Source organism: Varanus komodoensis, unplaced genomic scaffold (genome assembly GCF_004798865.1).
Source record: "Varanus komodoensis strain SLA01 unplaced genomic scaffold, ASM479886v1 scaffold5, whole genome shotgun sequence".
NCBI classification, from domain to species: domain Eukaryota; kingdom Metazoa; phylum Chordata; class Lepidosauria; order Squamata; family Varanidae; genus Varanus; species Varanus komodoensis.
The window spans coordinates 16,141,467-16,160,113 of record NW_025336087.1 but is presented as its reverse complement, the minus strand read 5'-3'; the positions used below and the strand labels follow the sequence as shown (position 1 = coordinate 16,160,113).

General features: G+C 37.9%; 1 protein-coding gene across 4 annotated transcripts in view; it reads right to left on the bottom strand.

Moving 5' to 3' along the window:
* The window catches only part of XRCC4 (X-ray repair cross complementing 4), a 137,066-nt gene that overhangs the window by 105,370 nt on the left and 13,049 nt on the right, over positions 1-18,647 (bottom strand). For all 4 annotated transcript variants that reach the window (XM_044446276.1, XM_044446277.1, XM_044446279.1 and 1 more), the window contains exons 2-3: positions 16,123-16,279; positions 14,647-14,837 (exon numbers count right to left, since the gene is read on the bottom strand). In XM_044446276.1, coding sequence (XP_044302211.1) covers positions 14,647-14,837; positions 16,123-16,261 — 330 coding nt within the window. In that variant the 5' untranslated portion in view covers positions 16,262-16,279. The remainder of the gene's footprint in view (positions 1-14,646; positions 14,838-16,122; positions 16,280-18,647) is intronic.

Below are 18,647 nucleotides of genomic sequence, written 5' to 3'. Positions count from 1 at the left end.
CTCCATAATCAGAATCTAACAGACAATAATTATTTATTAAGCATATGCTTAGCCCACCTTGAAATTCAAAGAAATGCTCAAGAGGTCTGACAGGAAGTTACAGTGTTGTAACATATAGGTCAGTGCTTCATTAAACTGCCTTTGAAAGCATACTGGATATACTGGCAGACCACTCTGTTTGCCCAAGTTCTCTTCTTTGGCACACTACCATCTAGATGGTACCCATGAGGTATACATGAGGAACTTACCTTAGAACAGGAAGAGGAGGATTAGATCACAGGAAAGTCCATCCCTGTTCCTCCCCACCCTCCAACAAAAATGGCTCACATCCAGAAAAGTGCAAAGAAAAAATTAGCTGCAAAACCAAGGCTAAAATTACCAGCAGTTCTTGTTCAGATCTACAGTGTTTTAAACATCACCCCACTTTCCAGCTGTGGTGAATAGCTGGATGAAAATGTCTACCCAGTGTACAGCTGCTATGAAAAGGGATTAATTCTATGTCAAGAGTAATTAGGAAAGAAATCTCAGTTAAGCTGCCAATGTAATACCTTGATGCAACCACACTCTGAACACTGTGTACAGTTCTGGTCACCACCCCTCAAACTGCAGAGCTACAAAAATTGCAAAAAAATGGGAAATCCAAAATGATCAGGGAGATACAGCAATTTCCCATGATTACAATTTTCAGGAAAAAGACAAGTAAATGGGGATTAGGGGGCACCACAGAGGGTGTATAAAATTATGATTAGTGTGGAGAAAATGGATAGTTTTTCTCCCTCTCTCACAATACGAAAACTGGGCTCCTTCAATGAAACTGAATAGTGAAAAATTCAAGACAGGTATAAGGAAATGCATCTTCCCACTACAGGTCAGTTATGTAATTTGCTTCCCAAGATGTGATGGTGGCCATAAAAGGAGATCAGACAAATTCATTGACAGGGTAGGACTGTCAATGGCAATTTTATATCCAGTATGTATGTATGTATTTATTTATGTATTTATTTAAACATTTTTATGCCGACTCATTCGCCGAAGCCTCGGGGCGGCTTACAACATTAAGTTAAAATACAAACATTAAATTATAACATTAAATTAAAATGTTTGTAAAGTGCAAACATTAAGTTAAAATGCAAAAAATAACAATATAAAAGTACTTGAGGTACTTCCAGTATGCCTTAGTTCTGGGAAGCAGTATGCCTTAGTTCTGCTACCAAAATGGTGTCTTGCTTGTAGACCACCCCCACCCCTGCCTCCAGAACACCTGGTTGGCCAGTATGGAAACAAAAAGCTGGACTTATACAGATGTGAGTTCTGTTCCAGCACAGCCCCACTGCCTTTTTTGCCAGGAAGCACATGGAGGGGGCATCTTAAGTGACCTGTTTACCAGTTCTTCAGGGCTGTGGCTAAATTTTGAACTGTTCTTGTCTCAGGGCGGGTGGAGGGGGATCATATTTCAAAAGACCCATTTTGTCAAACTACACCAAAAAAGAAAAGAAAATCAAACAAGCTACTTACTGTATACTAAAGGTGCAATCCATCAAATGTTATCCCAAACAACTGCACAACACAGATAAGAATTGCACAAGTAGTATCTATATTAGTGTTCTAAACGTATATTTGTAAAGTAATACCAGAACAATAACATAGCAACAAATTTTGTGAACAGTGAACATCATGTAGCAAGAATCTTTGTTGCTCTTCATCCCCTCTGCCCCACTGCATCATAAATTGGTTTTGAAACTCCACTTTATTTTAAAAAGCAGTTTTCAATATGGGAGGTACATATACCTTCTGGAGTGGGGGAGACTTCAGACAGACTTGTTTTGGACATTAACTTTATCATTAGAAAACCATGATGAAATTGTATACCAAAAGTGTGTGAAAAATGCAGAGGTGAACAAGAACCAGCATTAGGTTTACATAAGCATTCATGGATGGCAATTACTTCCTTTTATTTTTCCTTAAGTGCTTTAATGCTTTGGCCATTATCCAGATTATAAAACTGAATACCAGTAAGCCCTCTGCTCAAAACATCTTTAGCAGACCCCCACTGTTAGATAAACTGTTATGTAGGAGGTAGAATTTAGGTGAGGTTCAAACAAATGTATGATCAATTTTAATCCTGAAACTGTATTTCCTACATACATGCTGTCCTCGTTGTCTATCTCTAGGAGGTGGCCTTGATTAAAGCCCATTGTTCAGAAAACTAAATACATGTGTTTCCAGATAGCATAAATATGCTGCAATGACTAAACAACATTTGATGAACACATGCAGCACTGGAAACATGCCAGACACAAACCTTTGTGCTTAAACTGTTATACAAATACTGTCTGGCACGTCTGATTTAAATTACATGGCAATTAAAATCCACAAGCTTTCAATATCCCTGGGTTTAACCCGTCATGGCTATCATCACTACTCTAAAGGCAGCATTAGCCCTAAAGGTCAAAGCATACAGTACAAGAATATGATTCATTTAAAGCAGGGAAAAATATATCTTCTCCTGGTCACAGATGACTATGAATTTCCTTGTCTGGTTATGATCAAGCATTTTAAAGTGATTACTTAAGTAGTAGAAAGATCTCCTTCTTGGATGATTTTCATTTAGTTTTTACATCTTTAACTAAAAAGCCAATGCCACAGTAGTAATATTTAAACAGAGCTGTTCCACCAACACAGCAACTTAGGATGCGGCAACCGTGCCCATGTTGCATCATAAGAGTCCTAGTAAGAATCAGATATGGGAGAAATAGGGGTAGGCAATTGGAAAGCCCTGTTATGGTAGTCCAATAATAAAATTCTAAAACATGAATACTAACTGAAAACATATGAGCACCAGATGGCAGAAAAAGCTCAAGGAGATCCCAGAGTCATACAAATGGCTGTGCCATACCATGCGCCTACCATGAAACAAGGCTGGTACTACTAAGTATCCACCCCATTGATACCCACATCTGCACGAACACCAGTCTTTCTGGCACCATCTGCTTCTCATATGGAGCTATTAAGCATGCTCCAGTGCCATGTACTGGAGTAGCAATTATATTCAGCAAGCCCCACAAAATAGGGTTCTCCATGTCTTTATTTCACAGGGAGGCACAAACATGTACCCAGTGCATGCATCTTAAATTTGCTCTTTTCTCCATAATTGCAGGCCCCAACAAGTACATTCTCAAACCCTTAATTCAACCACAAATGCTTATGTAGGCCTAATGCTGCTTCTCATTCAAACCTGTGCTTTGCACATATTCCAGAATTGTTTTCATAGCTCCTTCATCATAATAACCCTGTCTGTTTAGATACACTCTTCAATAGGACTTCATGTGACACCTGAACTGCACACAGGTGGTCCACAGCTATTTAAAGTACAGTTGGTGACCTTGAGACAGTGGATTGCACCACAGTTTATTTAGGCAGGTCACAGCAAAGGAGGGTGAACATTTATGCAACTAACAAATGCTTATTTATTTTTTTGTTTCCTTAACTTTTGTGCCACAATAAAAATATTTGGGACCTTTAAAGTTTTGAGCATCTTGTGTACATCAGGTGGTAACAATGCCAATTAAATTAATTCAGTTGCAGCATGTAACACAACAAAATGCTTTAAAGTCAAAGGGGGTGAATACTTTTGCAAGACATTGTAGGTATTGACCAGCATAACAAAGAACATAAAACTTTGTGGCATCCTACAGGAAAACTCCAATGAGACACAGAAGGAGTCCTCCAGTATCACCCTCTGGAACTTGCTTGATAGGAAAGTGGAAAGTGCTGGCCTTGTCTGTTGGTTGGTTCAAAAGAATACTGTGCTCAATCTCAGCAGTCCAAATGAATCAACTGCACAAATTAGCACTCATTCTCTCTTTTTCAGCAGACTGGGTTTTGTCCTCAAGCCACATAAGAAACCATACTAAAATTGGATCCTCTCAGAGAACCTCAAAGAACTTGGAATTCACACGGCACAATTCACAATATAAACTTGCCTACAAATGGGATCTTGAATATTAATCAGAAATTTCTCACAACTGATTCATCAAAGGAAGGCTTTTAAATATTTAATATATTTTATATTCTTTCAAAGTCTCAAGAAGTCAACCATCAGGGATTTATCGAAACCATTCTGTACTCCCAGAGATATAGAATTAGTCATGCTAGGCAACAAACTTTGGAGGAACACAGGCCTTTCATTCTACAAACAACTAAAGACCCTCATCCACAGCAACTGAAACTCACAAAAACAAATAGGATGAGGATCTAGATACCTGATGGAACTGATTCACAACCTACACTGACTTGCAGTCTAAGCATTATGTCTGCCTTGTAGGCACTGATGTAAAAGTCACTTCTTTAACACTCCTGTCAAGAAGTAGGCTCTAAAGTGAATTTTAGCTTACAATGGCTAACATTTGTCCCCCAAATAACCCTTGCATTCTAGTTGTTATTCCTACTGTTTTGTTAGTGGGAGCTCCGTATTGTATCAAGGAGTTCTACAGGACCTACTCAACAGGGGCTGTAATGCCACCTCTGTGATCCATGCAGTTCTGTCCATCCTAGAATCCCCCAGCTTAGTGTGAGTTTAACACTTCTATCTCACCCTTTAGATTATTTTTCTTACAAGAAAGTTTATCATATTGAGCAATACATAAGACACCACAATATCTGTAAGAACTCTGTCGTGTGGCAGCTTTATAGAAGTTTTTCAGTAGAAAGTCCTTGGTTGTAAATTTGTTTCCTTAAAGCCTCTCCTGGTAATAAAGAATGGGTAAAATCTTGACACTACTACATTTTAACCATTCCCTGTGACTTTTCCGTAACGTCCAGCAAGTTAACTACATCTACAAAGAGATTGCAAAAGACCATATGCTGGAAAGCAGTATTTCTTATCTTTTAGTACTTCATACTCATCCTCCAACAGCTATACCATGCAGGAGAGCCAGTTAGAATTTAACTTTTGGAAGTTTATTGGCTTTAACTCATGGATCTTTAGAAACCAGAAATGTCTCTGGATTAAGATTTGTGTGTGGGGGGGGGGGGCGGTCTTGAACACAACGTTGATAGGACTTATATTAGTTCTTTATGGTAAATGTCAGGCTTTTAATGAGTGCTGCAGTCGTCATTTACCAGATGCAGAGGTTGTTGATTTTTGACAATGTTCCCAGGACTTACATATTATACCGAAGACTCCATACTTACAATCAGAGCTGTTTGTTTAATCTAAATGTCATTCTAGTAACAAGGGTCAAAGTCTGAGATATCAGGAGATGATAGAGGACTCTCCAGGGCATTCTTACTCACAAGCAACAGCATGTATGGGAATCTAACATGCATATGAAATAAAACAGCACTGGTGGAAAATATTGTATTTAGACTAGAAATACTGTGATTGCTCTTGAAAATTTTTTAATAACTTAGGTAAACAACATGCATTGTAATATAAATTTACATAGCATGCTTCATACATGCACGATTACGTATGGAAGGTACTACAACGTGTGGCAATAGCCAATAAGCTTAGATGGCTTTCCCAAGCCAGACCGTTTGGTGATAAATTCACCGTAAATAATGCTATTGTTGCTGTTAGCCTCAGAGGAGACCTGATATTGGCACTTTGTGCTTGCAAGTCCCAATACCTTTTTCTTGCTGAACATGCAACCATGGAGTGGTGTGAGATTTGGATAAGGACCACAGCTTGACAGGAGACTGGTTTAACACTTTACCAGGTATCTAAATCTCCTTAACACTGCTACTGGTACTGCTAGCTGTAGAAGGAAAACCATCAGAAATAAATGTAATTATAATTAAATAATTTTAAATTGTATCTCTGCATGAGAAAAGCTAGAGATACACACTTTAAGACTGAAGGCATTTCCTTGTTGGATTTTTCCAGGACCCCTCTAGATATTTCTTTAAGGCAACCACATCTGGTCTGGTCAATAGCCGTGATTTAAAGATTTCCTTCATGACAAGAAGAGATTTTATACTCAGCTAAACATAAACACTGGCTTGTAATACCCAGAACTGAAGTGCACAGCATGTTTTCAAAAACAGAAAAAACTGAAATGCATTTGACATTATCATCTGAGAAGCTTTTACAAGTACACAAATTCTACTTTTCTTCCACCCCCTCTCCTTACAACTATGGAAATATATATTTAAATACATATATGCCCTGATGCTTTAACCAAAATTGAAAATTAAAATTATCCTCCAGTTCTATGGGCTCTTTTAGAACACTCTGCAACAAAAGATGTTACCTTAGAAAACCTTAAATTAGGACAGTTTCTTTCTTCCTCCTAGTTAAGTCATGTAATTTTCCACATGCTGATAGAACTTCTTTTGCTAAAATGTTACTAATATTCCTTGGAAAAAAGAGAGAAAATACAATATCTGCCACCCTATTATACAGAAAGGTTTACTAGTTTTCAAATACTGTTTATCAAGAGCACTTTAATCAATTTAATTGCCAGCTTCAATGAGAAAGTCTTGCAGGAGTCCCATTACTTACAATATGTAGAGTTCCTAGCTGAAGTACTTGGAAAGATTTACTTCCAAGTGGTCACCTACTTAGATCAAACAGTAAATCACTGACTCTTGTTATGGTGTTTGTTTAGGTGGCAGCAGTTTAGCTGGCCAACCCTCAATGGCCCCTTACTGAGTTCTCAGTGTGTGTGGCCCATTTTTCTCTGCAGCTGCTTTGACACAGGCATTACTGTGTACCATGCCTATTGTTATTTTAATGCAATTCTCAACCATCTAGTTTGCCTTACCAACCTAAGAAAATTTCAGAAGAGCAGTATGTTAAAGTTCTTGAAACAAGTTCACCTGTCTTAAGAGACAGTATGGTTAATAAAGGACAATATAAGCCAGTGACTTCAGATACAACAAATACAGATCCCTGCTATATTCTGATACACTAAGGACCCATGTTCTTTGAATGCAAGTTCAAAAGACTAAAAACATCTCACAGTTACAGAGGCAGTGTTATACACCTATTCAATTTCTTCACTGTATAGCTTAAAACAGGGGTTCCTAAGCTTTTTAAACCTATGGGCACCTTTGGGAATTTGAGAAACTGCAGTGGGAACCATCACAAAATGGCTCTCACAGAGGATATGGCTAGTCACATAACGGCTACTGTGTCTTCTCTCTGGTTAGTCAAAAGACCATAATTCAGGCAAGAAACTGAGTACAAGCAGAGAAAGTGTTTGAACTCCAGAACTAGTCCACATACTTTGCCGCACAGAAGTGCAACAAAGTATAATTTTGTTATATATAGGCTTACGCAGAACTCAGTGGACTTTTATAGAACTCATATTTAGGCTTACGTAGAACTTATTACTTCTGAGTAGGCCTACATAAGATTTTTCTGCTTATCCTATCCACACAAACACACACACACCCCTCAGTGTGTACATCTGTGGGTTCACATGTACATGCGCACACATACATGTGAGAAGAGAAAAGTTGCGGAAGCAAGAGAAAAAGCGCAAAGCTGGGGATTAGGTAGAGGAAGAAATAGCAAGAGAAAGGTTGAGAAAGACAGCAAGAACAACATTAGGGACTGTGAGAGAAAGAGCAAGGCTAGATAGTAGGTGGGTTAACAAGCATGAGTGAAATTGTGAGAGCAGAGCTAGGTGTGGAGGGGCACAACAAGGTAAAGCAGTGAATAATAGAGGAATTTAAGCTAGAGGTTGAGGAAAGTAAGAAAAAGGGTGGCTAGAGACAAGAAAGGGAGAGAAATAGCAAAGAAAGGGGTTGCAAGGAAAGAAGTAACAAGGCTAGAGCAGAGAGAGGGAGATCAAAAGTATGTGAGAAAGGTGAGCAGAAGAATATAGAACTTTCTCTTTGTGCCCAAACATCTCATCAGTTTAGATTCAGAAACAGGAAGGAGAACCTGATGCTTTAACATTTTCAAGACTTATTAAAACTAAATTGTTAAAGGAAACATGGAATGCACTGTTTTGGGAGTACCACTGGAGACCCCAGCAGGTGCCGTGTTGGGATTTAAAAGAACTATTTGCTTGAAAATTGCTTTCAGCTGTCCAACTATTAGAAAGTTGAAATATTTGATCTATACTGAATAATTATCTTCCATGGAAAGTATAACTATTTGCAGTAATTGCACCCTCCTTTTAACAGATCCCTAAACTGCACATTAATCTCATATTCTGACAGGCTTATTAATCAAATATAATTTCATAAAATCCCACATCAAGATATACTTCAGTTTTAAAAGCAAATGAACTTTATTTTCTTCAATGTGAAAGTGAGAAGATACTTCCTATTGCATTTGATAAAGAGTCACATAAGGCTAATCTTATCTTGTGTGACGGTACCTGGAAACAGGTTCTATTACTAAAATTAGCTGTTCTATTATCACATTTGGTACATAATTAGGTATGTATCTGAATCCACATTGCAGTGATTCCATGGCACAACTGAACTGATGGGCATATCTTCTGAGGTGGAGAGGAATCCCCACCATCATTAGCTGTTGCCTGGGTATAACACTGGAAGGAAGCCTATTGCAGGGGCATAGGCATGGGCACCACCAGATGTGCTGAAAATCTCCCCCATTAAAGCTCCTTCCTCCCTTAACTGTCACCACCAGCAACTATTCCAGGAGGCTGAGCTGAGAGAGGTAAGAATGGGAAGCAAGGCCACTCCAAGTCGCGCTGAAATTTTTGCTGTTAAACTGTTGATTCTCTCCACATTTCTTGTTCCTTGTATCATGTGTCTTTTAGATTGTAAGCTTGGGGACAGAGACTACCCTATTTCACTGCTTATACGTATACCACTACAGGAGACATTCCTTGATCAATAAAAACATTTTAAGTAAATAAATAAATATGTTGTGCATTAATCATATAACTTGTTTTTAAAGGCAGAGACTGGTGAACAGAATAAATCCAGGCTAGTAATATAAGCAAATATTCTATTGCGGACATAATTATAACAAAAGGAAAAAAGATCAGAAAGTTTCTATCTGTTCGTTCTTAATCTCTCACTGTGTGTGTGTGTGTGTGCGGGCGAGGGAGATTGCATGCTCTGCAATTATTCTTTTCCTGTAATGAACATGTCCTCTTCTATATGCATTTACTTTAATTGTAACCCAACTTTTGTCCAACCTTCCTCAAGGTGACTAATCATATTTAAAAATGCAATTTAAAACACATGCATGCACACATGCACACAGACAGACACAGATGCACATGCACACACACTTATACTTTTCTTTAGTATTTTTTTAACCAACAGCAAGACAGCCTGGACAGCAATCCAAAAGAATAAAAAGTCCACATTTAGAGGGTTAAAATAGATATATCCAAGCAAGTTCCATGGGGTATCACATACCATAATATTGAAGCACTACAGAAAAGCCCCTGTCCCACATATCTGATAATCTAATTTCAGTAAACAATTCAATCTGGTACAGGATCCTGTTAGATTACCTGAATGCACAGGGGACCTCATAATGAAGAACATGTTCTCTCAGCTGCTTTAAGCCTAAACCTTTCTTGGGATGTTAAAGTTTACTACCAACAGCTTCACTGTTCACAAGTATGCAAAAATAATCAGTCCTAACTAAAGTTTCAGAATTGTTTTAAAAGGGAATTAGAACAACACATTTTATCTGAATAGCTCAATGAAGTTTCTTGCTGAACATTGCAATACATAATGTAATATATGTTGAATAACTTCCACCTTAGGCAGCTTTCCTTTTAAAATTATCTTAGTTGTTTTGTTGCTGTAGTTATGCGCCATTAACTCATCTCTGACTTATGGCAAACCTATGAATACATGCCTTCTAAAATGACCTTGACAGCATAACTCAGCTCTTGAAAATTCAAGTCTATGGCTTCCTTTATGAAGTCAATCCATGTCATAGTTGGTCTTCCTCTTCTTTTTTTCTACCTTCAACTTTCCCTAGTATAAGTGTCTTCTCCAGGAAGTCTTGCCTTCCCATTCTCTGAAACAATGACAGCTTGAGTTTCATCATGTTCGCTTCCAGGAAAAGTTCTAGCTTGATTTGACAGAGGACTCACTTGTTCGTCTTTCTGTCAGACCAGGGTATACACAAAGCTCTCCTCACCATGTTTTGAATGCATCCATTTAATTTTTATCAGTTTTCTTCACTCTCCCAACTTCTACAGCCATGCATAGCAATTAGGAATACAATATGTGGATTATCTCAGCCTTGGTTGTCAGTGCCATTACACCTGATGATCTTTCCTAGTTCCTTCACTGCTGGCCTTCCAAGTTTCTGTCTTCTTTGAACTTCTTGGCTCCATTAGAGTTGATGTTTGAGCTAAGGTATGTAAAATCTTTCACAATTTCAATCACTTCATTAAAGTTGTGTAATTCTCATCTAGTCATGATTGTTTTCCTAATGTTCATCTGCAGTCCTACTCTGCCATTTTCTTCACTTCCATTAGGCATCATTTCAATTAATTGCTGCTTTCCATCAGTAGTATGGTATCACCTGCCTATCTTAAATTATTGATGTGTCTTCTGCCAATTTTCACTCCTCCTTCTTCTGATCCTAATTCAGCTTTCCCAATAACTCATACTGCACACAGAATGAAAAGATATGGAGATATAAAACACACTTGTCCAATGCCTTTGTTTCTCCATATTCTGTCCTAATAGTAGTAGCTTGGTCCATGATCTAGGCTATGTATCAGGATGACCAAGTGCTGAGGCACGTCCATTTATTTCAGGACCATCCATAGCTTCTTATGAACCACACAGTCAAAGGTATGCTGTAGTCTATAAAACAAAGACTGATCACCTTCTGAAATTCGTTGGTGTGCTCCAGTAGCCAACATCCACTTGCAATATAGTAACAAGTGCATCTTCAAAATCCAAGTTGAATGTCACACATTCCTCATGCCATATAGGGTAAATTCTTTGTGGCAACACCTTGCGCGTCATGTTGCCTGCATGGGAAAGCAGTGCATTGGTCCTGTCGTTGTTGCACTACTTTACATTTTCTTTCTTGGGGATGATCTTTTTTTAGCTTTACTCTGATTTTTGATATTCGGAGTTCATGGGCACTACTGCAAACTGTTCCTGGTCTTGTTTTGGCAGCAAAACTACAGCTTCCCCATCACTTGTATCCATTTACATAGTCAAGTTGATTTCTGTATTGGCCATCTAGTGATGTCCATATATTCTGTGATTTGGTCAGTTGCTTTAAGTATGTATTTGTGATAAACAGATTGGTGGCTTTACAGGATTCCATGAGTCATTCTCCAGTTTCCTTTCTGACCTTTAGGCCAAATTTTCTCACAACATTGGATTCTCCTTTTTTCCCCTGCTTTTGTGTTCCAGTAACCTATGATGATCAGCATGTCTTGTTCTCATGTGTTAACACTTTTCTCTTGAACACCTGCATACATGCTTTTTTATTTCTTCTTCTTAACCATATGTTGTTAAAGCATAGACTCAAATAATGGTTATGTTGATAGGTTTTCCAAGAGTTCTGATTGATAAAGATTTGTTCAGATTTGCATTATAGCCCCTTGCTGTCTGAGCTACATCTTGCCTCAGTACTGGAGCCACTCTATTTCTTTTGAGTTTGTCATTTCCAGAATTAAACACTTTATGTCTCATCCAGTTCACTTTAGTTCACTTGGACCAACTACTGTGATGTTTAACCATTCCATTTCTTGCTTCATGGTTTCCAGTTTGCCTTGATTCACACTTTTCATGTTCCATGTTCAAACTGTATGTGTTGTGCAGCTTTAGATTTCCTTTTGCTTCTGTACATGATAGCCACTAGACTTTCGCTTGGCATGTACTTGCCTTTTGCCCTCTTCCAGTAGCTGGTTGAGTGCCTTTGAATCTGGGGATCTCATATTTTGGCACAATCTCTTCTTTCATTTTGGATTGGTCCATCGTAGGGTTTTCAAGGAAAGAATATTCTGAAGGGGTTTACCATTGCCTTCTTGTGCACAATACTAACCAGAGTTAGCTTGCATGTCACTGCTGTTGTGTGTGAAAGACCCTCCACCAGTGTTGTCTTTAATGACTACTGTTGCCCAGTAGCTGCACTTTAGAAGCTTATCTGCACCCATCACTGTCAGTGATATCCATTCTATTCTGCAGATGTGACCTTTATAACTGAAAAGGGTGCATGCATCTCAGTCTGGTGTTTCTGCTTTGACCATTCTATCTTGAATAGAATGGACTCTGGACTCCTGCCATCTGGTCTCTTACTGGATTTGCTCTCAGATTCTCTGGCACTCTCAAACCCCTTCACTATATTAAGGTGCGCATTCAAGAGGGGGATTGTAGTTGTTAATCTGATGAATTGAAGTTACTGAATACTGACATTTTCAGAAGAGAAAAAACAGTAAGAAGTGTTATTAGTTTAATGTCCCATATGACTGCAAACCTCAGCCCAATGTTGAAATCAACACTGTCAAACATTTTATAAGAATTATCTTAATTTGTCAATTTGTGTGTGTAAATCATACTTTGGTTACAACATTGTTGCCCAAAGGTGTTTTTATGTTTGCCCAACATGTGGGCTAACAATCACAACATTCTAAATTTCTGGGATGCAAAATACCTAATTAGGTCATGAAGCATATTTTGCTGCCAATAAAGAACTGTTCTGTGGAGTAAATTTTCCAGTGCTTTGTCTAGTTACAGTAGAATGACTCAACAAAGTACATTACTGCTGTTTCCTTCAGTAAATATTTCCTAAGACATACAAATTTTGTCAAATGAACACATTCTCCAGCTATCAACCCATATTTTCCTTTCCATCGTTTTAACCTCTACTTTCTTTGGGTTATATGCTTCAGTTGTGGATATGTTTGACAGATAAAATTAATTGAGTTTCCTTGAAAATTTCAACTAAAGGCTTAAGGAGGTAAGTATCACATTATATACCACAGAATCTTGAATGGGAAAGGAATGAAATTTATACCATTTAATTTATTAACCACATTTTTATCAAATTAATTTTTAACAATCTGTTAGTATCTTTAGGAATGCTTATTAAGAAGAAAATGAACACTTTGAAAGCAAAAATAAAAGCCCTAGTTACTGTCACAGTACACAGGACTGTCAGCTTCACCAATCACATCTAAATTTCCTGGGTTCCCACTCACCTATGATGCTCACTGAGGGACACTGAACAAATCACTAGGTTAGCCCAAACATAAAACACACAGACATTAGGATACACAATTTATAAACACATATTAGCTATCTCATTCTTAAACACATTTACTTGGAAGCTTGGGTCACTAAGATTTCAACAGTACTTATTTCCAGTGATGTGTCGTTTAAATTTGCCTGCCTGATCCTAATTAGTTACTGCAGTTTTCATGGTACAATGTTCCAGCTCTGCCCTACTTGCCTCACAAAACACCTTCTGAACAGTATAACTAACTGAACTACAAATGCAAAAATGCTTTTTGAATGGGATCAAAATAATGAGGCATCCACAGAAGGCCACTCTACTGCTTGCAGGATAGGAGATAGCTCCAGTCATTCCAGTGCCAGAGAAGGGTATTTAATGCCAGCAAAACAATTCAAGCTGCAACACAGTGCCTGTTGAGTCTAGAGCCGCATTTCTAATAACTGTATTGCAGGCACAACACCACATACTACAGAGTCAATTTCCTTCTATTTCTCCACTGTCCCTGCCCAAAGCATTTTTATTAGGGATTCGTCTAATGCCTAAAAATAAATGAATATTTCCCTCAAATAAAATGTGATGGGATTAATGCCTAGAAATAAATGAATATTTCCCTCAAATAGAATGTGATGTTGTATCTTTTCCCACACAAGATAGAAAGCATCTGAAGGTGTGGGAAATTTGAAAGTGGCAGAGAGAAAGGATTAAGATGACACAAACACTGGTGTCTCATTGGAGATTGTTGCCTGGGTAGCTGCAGTCAGACAGATGATAGCTTTACAAAAAGTACATGTGACTAAAATTATGTGTAGCTTGAACTTCAGTTAAAGATAAAGGGGTGGGGGGGTTCTAATAACATTCCAAGGACAAATATACCACCAATCTGCAACCCATTAAATATCATGGTAACCCATTGTTTACCTCATGCGATAAATATTTCTGCGTACATTCAGCCAATTTTGTGTATATTCACTTTCAAGCAAATTGTTTCATATCAATGTTTCATGGCTGGAGATAGAGATAGAGGCTGCTTTTCTGTCTAAACTTGCATAGAACTGTGCCTTAGATTAACTTCTTTCCAATTAAATTCCTACAAGGAGTATTATACTTTAACCATTCTCAAAACCAAAAAACTATTAACCATTCTCAAAATATTAATTATATCTCAGTTGCCTTTCCCATTCTTCAGGCTTCAAACAATAACAAAGTACTCATTAGCGCTTATCTTTAAAAAAAAAAACTCTACAAAAGTTTTGGAATCAAAAAGCTAAATAAATATTTATATTGATGGTTTAAAACATGCTTATAGGCACAAGCTTTTTCTTCCCTTAAAAAAAAATTTTGAACAATATCTTAGATACTTGTCCATTGCAGAATTCTTCAGAACTGCAGCTTGAGAAAAGACTTTGCAGTGTTCTGTATTATTGAAGCTGTATGGCCTATTATTCTTGAACTATCTTAGAAAAGCACTTTAATGCAGCAATACTTACAGAAACATCCTTCAGATTCTTTTCATAAGAAAAATGAAGGGACTCTCCATTTCTTCCTTCTTTAGAAATATCAAAATTGTATTTATCTGTTAGTCCTTCTCTGAACAATAATGCTTTTTTTAACTCTTCAATATATTTTTCTCGTTTCATTTCCATGTCATCAGCTTCCTTGGAAATTTCTTCTTCAGGCACTGCAGGGGGTGAATTTGGAAAAATTTAAAATTCAGAACAAAAGCAATTTAAAATATCGAGCATTGCGATCACCTCACACTCATACACACTTTACCTATCAATGGCTCTGAAAAACATTAATGTCACAATTCAGCTTTTAAAGGTATATCATATCTTCTATGATTTCTCTGAATGCGGACAATGGAAGAAGCTTTAACATCATTTATTTTTATTCCTTCCCTCATTATTTTTGTGATGTACCAAACATAGATATACTATGGAATTTACTACCATAAGATGTAATAATGGCCACCAACTAAAATAAATTCATGGAGGCTATCAAAGTCAACTAGCCATGATCACTGTATCTTGTATCAGTTGCTGGGAACAGTAGGGGGAAGGTGCAGTTGTGCTCATAGCCTGCTGGTGGGAGTCTCAGAGGCATCTAGGTGGTTACTATGGGAACATAATGTTGGACTAGACAGGCCTCTGCTTTCAACCAGCAAGGCTCATCTTATGTACCCTAAACAATGAATCTTGAGTTTCTGAAGCAACAGAAATATGAACAGCTTAATAAACTACAGTAATATGAACAACCTGATCCTATGTGGAAAGAAGCACATCTAAATATATTGAAATCAACAGGGTTCGGTGCATATCATTCTGCTTAAGATTACAGCCTAAACTCCAGGATACGATAAAAACCTCTCAAAACCCACTTGTTTTGAGAAGTCCCACTGCATTCCAAGTAGACAAGCAGTGCATTCTTCTGTTACTTTCTAAGCCAATACATCCAGAAAAGCCATTCATGTGCAACTGTACACAGAATAAACTTTGTCATTTCATTATCACATCACCCTACAGCAAATGACTCAACGTTTTTTTAACTGTCTTTTCAACTCTGGGTTATACGCAGTGATAAAAAGCTAAAGAAAATACCAAAGGTATTCCTCAGATCCCTGTGCATTTATGAATAGTTTCAAGGTACTGCAGCCTGAATAACTAATGCCATATTAGCATGCCTAACAGGATATACAGGATAAAATATTATGGAAATGTAAACTATCACAAAACTTTTGAAGTGATTTCAGATTTCTAATACATACCAAAGATGTCCTGCCTATCTGGCTCAACCATATATATAAACAGCAGAAATCTAAAAATTCTGCTATGAATTTGAGCCATGACAATGAAGAATCTGGAGGAGTCTTAATAATTGTGTGGACTAGTCACAGAAAGATTGTCTATAAATCATCATAATCAATAATATATTAATACATTGCAAGGAAATTTATCATATATCACCTCTTCCAGCCCAAGCTGATTGGCCATCACTGAGTATAATATCAAAGCCAGTGCCCAGGTCTTCTTGCCAAGCTATTTGTAGAAAGTATGTTGTGCCGGGATCAGAAACAGGACAGATTTGCCTCACTTTCTTCTCCATTTTTTCCAGCCAGTTGTTCTGGAGGTGAAAAAGAGCAACAGTATCTCAAAAAACTATATTGAATTCAATGAAATGAATATTCAGAATATAACATTAGACAACAACAGGCACCATAGTTTGTAAATTAGCAAGAGATTTCTATTTTTATGAGACAAAAAACAATTCAAAGTGTTATTTTTCCCATATAATCTTAAAACCTTAAAATATGCAAATGCTAACACTTTTTTGTAAACTTAAAGAGAACTTAGTGCCTGATTTGCATGATTACCAGAGCTTATGCCACAATAACTTAAGTTGTAGCATATGCCAGGTGCCCTTTACCTAATTACCCACAAGTGCTACTTGTCATGTCATCTGAACCCAGGCAGCATGGCTTATAGGAGGGGGAAATAACCTTCAAATAATCCATGGGCTATTCTTAGGTTATTTGAAGGTTGTTTGCCCCTCCACCAAACCATGCCACCCAAGTTTAGATGATATGACAAACTGAACCCTGGCAGACAATTAGGCCAATAGTGTCTGGTATTCCCTAGCACACAACACAGCTTAATGAAGATACCATGATTTATTTAGGTCATGGTGATTATGCAAACCAGGTCACTAAGTTTTGGAAGAAACATTGCAAAGACAAATTTGAACTACCTCTAGGGGGTTGAAATAAAAGTCTAAATATTCTCTTGAATCAACATGAAGCTTTAATTCACAATCCTTACTTCTTCCAAAGCAAAACGGAATACAAGTAGTCCCCAGGTTATGAATGTCCAGGTTAGGAACAACTAGTACTTAAAAACACACAGACTGCCATAAACCCTATATTAATATCTCTAAGGGACTACACAACACATCTGGCAACACATCATTAGTGGCCATGTAGTACTCTAAAGATATTCCCAGCTTTTTGCTAGAGATGGGGATTTGCTATTGATAGTCATGGCTATCTCTAAAAACCATGTGATAGGAACTATGCAATGTGTTTGGTGAAGCATCATCAGTGGCAACCTAGCTCTCTAGAGATACAGTATTCACATTTTTTTCATTCTGGCCATCGACTCGAGCATATCCAAACCAGTGTGTTTCAGGACATATGCAGGGCAAGTAGTTCCCCTTTGGTTCTTCTGTAGCATTTGCCTGTGTAACCAGGCCCTCAGCTACTACAAGGCCATTGTGAAAAAAATAAAATGGTTGTACAGAGAACCCTTGAGGCCAACTACAAGAAAGCAACTCCAGTGATTACCTGCTCCCATTCCAGCAGCACAATCACACCCTGACTCTCCAGCACCAGGTCCATATCCACCACCACCACCATTTAATGTTAGGCTTAATGTTGCCTCAAGAATGTTCTAAACTGTTTTAAGAACTGTCTCTTTTGTTTTGTTTTTTATAATATTGTATACCTACACACATACACACAGAATTTCCTCTCCCTCTCTCTCTCTCTCTCTCTCTCTCTCTCTCTCTCTCTCTCTCTCTCTCCAGTACCTGTAGTTACTTTCCTGGGGGGTTTTTTGTCAAGTTTTTATTATTTTCTTTATAAATCCAACACTAAAACAACAATTATTCAAGACATCAGACATACTGGGTTGACATCTTAATTCTTTTTTACAATCAATCACCATATTCAATTCTATGCATAGTCCCATTTACTGTTACTGTCTTATATGAGCCCCTCAGGTCGGAAGGTGTCCAATATGCTGCTGGGGAAGAGCAGAGGGATAGTACTAGTAGTGCCAGAAAGAATGAAGCAACTGGGTCAAAGCCGAAAGGACACTCAGTCGCAGATGTATCTGGTGATGAAAGGAGAGTCCGATGATGCAAAGATCTGTACTCCATAGGAACCTGGAATGTAAGATCCATGAATCAAGGCAAGCTGGATGTGGTCAAATGAGAGATGACAAGACTGAACATCGACATCTTACGAATCAGTGAACTAAACTGGACAGGAATGGGTGAATTTAATTCAGATAACCATCAGGTATACTACTGCAGGCAAGAATCTCTCAGAAGAAATGGAGTAGCCTTCATAGAACCGGTCAACTTCAGCCTCTTCGGCACCAGTGGTTGGGGCATATACTTCGGCACCAGTGGTTGGGACTACTGTGATGTTGAATGGTTTGCCTTGGATTACAAAATGAAGCAGGGCACAGGCTGGTAGAATTTTGTCAAGAGAATACGATGGTCATAGCAAACACTCTTTTCCAACAACCCAAGAGACATCACATGGACATCACCAGATGGTCAATACAGAAATCAGATTGACTATGTGCTCTGCAACCAAAGATGGAGAAGCTCTATACAGTCAGTAAAAACTAGACCGGGAGCTGACTGTGGCTCAGATCATGAGCTTCCACTTGCAAAATTTAGGCTTAAGTTGAAGAAAGTAAGGAAA